Source organism: Anarhichas minor, unplaced genomic scaffold, assembly GCF_050575085.1.
Source record: "Anarhichas minor isolate MPS153535 unplaced genomic scaffold, ASM5057508v1 ptg000135l, whole genome shotgun sequence".
In the NCBI taxonomy this organism is placed as follows: domain Eukaryota; kingdom Metazoa; phylum Chordata; class Actinopteri; order Perciformes; family Anarhichadidae; genus Anarhichas; species Anarhichas minor.
In genome coordinates, this window is record NW_027466581.1 from 130,001 (window position 1) to 135,000 (window position 5,000).

Sequence of the window (5,000 nt, forward strand, 5' to 3'; positions counted from 1 at the left end):
CCTTGTTGTCTCCTCCACTAACTGAACTCCTTGGTATACCTTGTCATCTCCTCCACTAACTGAACTCCTTGGTATACCTTGTTATCTCCTCCACTAACTGAACTCCTTGGTATACCTTGTTATCTCCTCCACTAACTGAACTCCTTGGTATACCTTGTCGTCTCCTCCACTAACTGAACTCCTTGGTGTACCTTGTTGTCTCCTCCACTAACTGAACTCCTTGGTGTACCTTGTTGTCTCCTCCAGACACAGCGAGGATGTTCCCGGTGATGGACCAACTGACGTGCCAAACCACGTCGTTGAACTTGTGGAGCAGTTTGGCCGTCCAGGTGTTTCCTGCCGGGTCGTCACACGTCCAGATGAACACACGTCCGTCCTGCAGGAAAGGAGACGAGGAAACAAAAAGGTCCCGTACTTCATCAGTACTTAGGTACTTTATTTTGAAGGATGATTTCAGTAGCTTTAAGTCTGGACTCTATCTTCTTCATGCGTTTGAGAAGAAGACACAATTAAACAGTTTTTTAGATACGGAGGGTGCGTTTGTAAATATCCACCCTGAGCTCTGGAGAACACTGGGACACTCGGAGCGATGTGAATGGATTAAAGCTTCTCCTTTACCATCTAATAAAACGTTGAGCTGACTGTGTTACACGTTAACTTCTAACATTAGCTATAGTCTCTCATATCTCATCATCATCACCGGATGAACAAGCTCCTTCACAAGAGACACCGGTTAGTTTCAGAAGGAGGAAGAGAGCTTTTCTTTCATCATCTTTACTTCTTTCATACAGAAATAAAACACTTTGATTCTTTAAGCACCAACGCTGTGATCATAGTGTCGAGCTTCAGCTTCCTCTGTAGATCAGTAGAACATTACTGCTTCATATCATTTGAACATATTAAAACATTAACGTATTTAAACACTAACTACAAGTTACTTCATGAATGTAGAGTAAAAAGAACACAATATCTCTCTGAGGTGTCGTGGAGGAGAAGTAGAAAATACTCCAGTAAGGTACAAGTATGTTGAATTTGAACTTAAGTGCAGTACTTGAGTAAATGTACTTAGTTACATTCTACCATTGAAATCATGAAGCACAGATGAAGATGACAGCAGGTGTGTTTGTTCAGTCGGTCTCTGTGATCTCTGGCTCCACCTGGTGGTTCACAGCAGAGCAGCGTGAAGCTCAGGCGAGTCTCACCTGAGAGCAGCTGGCGATGGTGCTGGTGGGGAGACCGATGGACGGAGCCCAGCCGACGTCTCTCACCCAATCACTGTGAGCCTCCAGCTTCTGGTCCTCCTTCCACTGACCGTCCTCCTCTCTGCAGACAATCAAAGTCAAATGTGTTTTATTTCATTCTATATCTGTTATATTTGATTTCTCTTTATTTAAACTTGATTCTCTGTTCATTGATCATTAGTGAGCGTTGTTGGAACCCTGAGACGCTTGTGAACATAATAAATAGATGAATTAAAGTTAAACTCACTTCCAGAGCTTTACCAGGTTGTCACAGCCTCCGGAGACGAAGCGTTTCACACAGTTTGGTTTCTGACCCGACGGCTGATCGATGAGACTCCCGGGAACGACCGCCGGAGCCCAACTCACCGCGTTACAGCCGATCTGGAACAAGAGAACCGGAGTTAATAAAGCTGTGAATCAGCACGAGACGGAGTAAAGAACGGCGTTCATAAACATTCTGGATGTTATTTCACGTCACGCATTCATGGAATTAAAGAGCTGGACTCAGACATCCTCTCAGACTCACCGTGTGGGCGTTGCTGATCTTCTTCACGTCCCACTGCTGATCTCCGGTAAACGTGAGGAGAGAAATCGCGCCGTCTGAGCTGCCGCAGGCCAGAATCAGACCGAAGTCATACGGACCCCAGCAGACCGAGTTCACTGTGGAGACACACGAGGAGATGGAACAACACTCTGACGCTGTCACCAAACACTGCAGCTTCACATTGACTTCATGGAGGGAGAGGTTCAACAGAATAAAAGAGCCTCCAGCTGGAGGAGCACAGTTACTGGAGGACACACACACACACACACACACACACACACACACACACACACACACACACACACACACACACACACACACACACACACACACACACACACACACACACACACACACACACACACACACACACACACACACACACACACAATGTTGATGTTATTTCACCCACCGGAGGACTCGTGTCCACAGTATTCATACATCTTGTCCCAGGACCCGTTCTCCTCCTTCCAGACGATGACTTTACGGTCGTAGGAGCAGGAAGCCAGAACGTTGCCGAACATCGGGTGAGCCCACGCCACCTGCCACACGGGACCCTCGTGGCTACACAAACACAGACACACTAAAGTCACCTCTGATCGAGTCACAGAGCCAATGAGAGGCAGAGCTCACCTGTGACATCACTGCTACAGATTAAAGAAGGTTTCACAAACAGATGAACTACTTATCGAGTGTCTGCAGGTAACATGTGCAGTGTGATTTAATGTCTCAATGTTCATCTGTGTGAAGCTGCTGGTTTCGGCGTTGTGTGGTTTTGCTGGTTTCGGTGTTACGTGGTCTCTTACCCTCTGAGGTCGGCGACCAGGATCTGTCCTCCGTTTCTGACGTCAAAGATCTTGACGGTGCGATCGGAGGAGCAGGTGGCGAGTCGAGTCCCGTAGTAATCCATCTGAGCATCGTGCTGAAAACAGACCAGAAAATACAGAACTAATAAATAACATCCGTTCTCTGCACAAGACAATAAATATAGTGAAATGTATGTCGAAGAAACAATAACAATAATAACTCTTGAACACTTTAACAGCAGAAATTAAATGAATTAGAGACAAAAGTGAAATAACAATAGAAACATTCTGAGATCCTGGAGAACAAACGATTCGTTCATTAATCAATTCATCAAAATGTAAAATAATAACTGCTTCTCCTTCGAATTATTTGTAATAATTTTAATATATTTACAGCATGGTATTAGTACTTTTACAGTTACAGAATATTTCGAATTTGCAAGCAGTACTTTTACAAGAACAGAGTATATTCACAGTGAAGTATTAGTACTTTTACTGTAACAGAGTCCTCCTACAGTGAGGTATTACTACTTTAACTATTGCTGTGTACTAATACTAACATGAAACTGCAGCCACGTCAGTTAAAGTCTGTTTCTCTGTAAAATGATGAGACGTTACGTCACTGACTGACTAACATCATGTGTATATATATATATATATATATATATATATATATATATATATATATATATATATATATATATATATATATATATATATATATATATATATATATATATATATATATATATATATATATATATACATACATACATACATACATACATACACACACACACACACACACACACACACACACACACACACACACACACACACACACACACACACACACACACACACACACACACACACACACACACACACACAGTTAAAGATGTTGAAGCTGTTTTAATAAACTGTCTCTTTAGCTAAGCTAACGTTAGCTTCAGTGATCTGCTAGTTAAAGATAAATGATGAGAACTTACGATCATGTCCTCGTGAGACGTGTCCACCGTGTTGATCACAGAAACCTGAAGATCACAAATAAATAAATCAGCATGAAAATGGCACGGAAATAAAGACTGTAACACATGTTAAGGCTTAGCTCTCATTAGCCTGTCAGCTAACGAGCTAACACGTCAGCAGCTAACAGTTAAACAACCGTTAGCACGTTAGCACACAGCTCCACTAACATCTTTAATTAAACGTTATTAAACTCACCATGACTGCGGCTGAAGCACACAACTATACTGATAAATATTCCTTATTTGTTGTGAATGAATAAACCAGCTTCTACAAACTGTTCCGACGTGGCAACAAGAAGCCGCTTCCGGCCGCTTCCAACAAGACGTCCGGCGACTGTTTCTACCGACAGAAACACACACACTGCCAAACAAAGGTTCCGCTAACAGATTAAATGATGAATATAAATCTAATAACGTGTTTTTAATGTTTAACAAAGGATAGTCTGCCAATATAAAGCCACATAAAAAACCGAATAACATAACAGAGTATTCAAATATTTTACTTGTGTCAAAGTAGTACTACTACATAATAAAAATACTCTATTAGAATCAGAATACTTAAAGTACACACTGTTGATTTAGTATATTTTGTATTAACAGTCTAACTCTGCAAAGTAATTAGTAACTGAACCTGTCATATAAATGTAATGGAGTAAAAATTACAATATTTAGAGAGTAGCAGAGAATGGAAATACTAGTACCTATGAAAGTACCTCAAAAAAGTACAGAAGCTGAGTCTAAGTAAATGTACATTGAACATAACTAAAGGGAAAAGTTAACTAATCATCCAATAATATAAATATTATTCTGAAATGGACCATTCTGCTTGATGATTACTTTTACCTCTGGTAGTTTAATTTAGAATGACTTAACTAACAAAGTATTTTTATACTGTGGTATTAGTACTTTAACTTCAGTAAAACAATCTGAAGTACTTCTTCCACCTCTGCAAAAGAGACAAGACTGCAAATACAACTAAAATAGAAAAACATAATTTTTTAGCAAAGGGGAAGTTTATCTAAAATGTGATGCTGTTTAAATTACAACTAACGGTTGTTAATAATAATATTTTGATATTTTATTATTATTAGATATTAAATAATAATACAGCACCTTTCTCAACACAGCTACAAATGGCTTTAACATAAAAACGGAACACAAAGATAATAAAACGTAAAATGACACACTGTTAAAATCAAATTTGTTGAAAGTGTTTTTTAAAAGTGATTTAAAGAATCACAAAGAATAGAATAGAATAGAATAGAATAGAATAGTATTTTATTCATCCCCAAGGGGAAATTTGTCAAAAGAAGGATTCGTTGTAAATATTTTAAATGAATATATAATATTTTGATATAATATATCATATTTAATATATATA

The 5,000-nt window shown here is 39.3% G+C and overlaps 1 protein-coding gene across 1 annotated transcript in view; it reads right to left on the reverse strand.

The window, feature by feature from the left end:
- The window catches only part of sec13 (SEC13 homolog, nuclear pore and COPII coat complex component), a 6,754-nt gene extending 2,797 nt beyond the window's left edge, over positions 1-3,957 (reverse strand). The window contains exons 1-8 of the mRNA XM_076083507.1: positions 3,816-3,957; positions 3,581-3,625; positions 2,592-2,707; positions 2,198-2,349; positions 1,768-1,901; positions 1,489-1,622; positions 1,203-1,323; positions 230-376 (exon numbers count right to left, since the gene is read on the reverse strand). Coding sequence (XP_075939622.1) covers positions 230-376; positions 1,203-1,323; positions 1,489-1,622; positions 1,768-1,901; positions 2,198-2,349; positions 2,592-2,707; positions 3,581-3,625; positions 3,816-3,818 — 852 coding nt within the window. The 5' untranslated portion in view covers positions 3,819-3,957. The remainder of the gene's footprint in view (positions 1-229; positions 377-1,202; positions 1,324-1,488; positions 1,623-1,767; positions 1,902-2,197; positions 2,350-2,591; positions 2,708-3,580; positions 3,626-3,815) is intronic.
- Between the last annotated feature and the right edge of the window lie 1,043 nt (positions 3,958-5,000).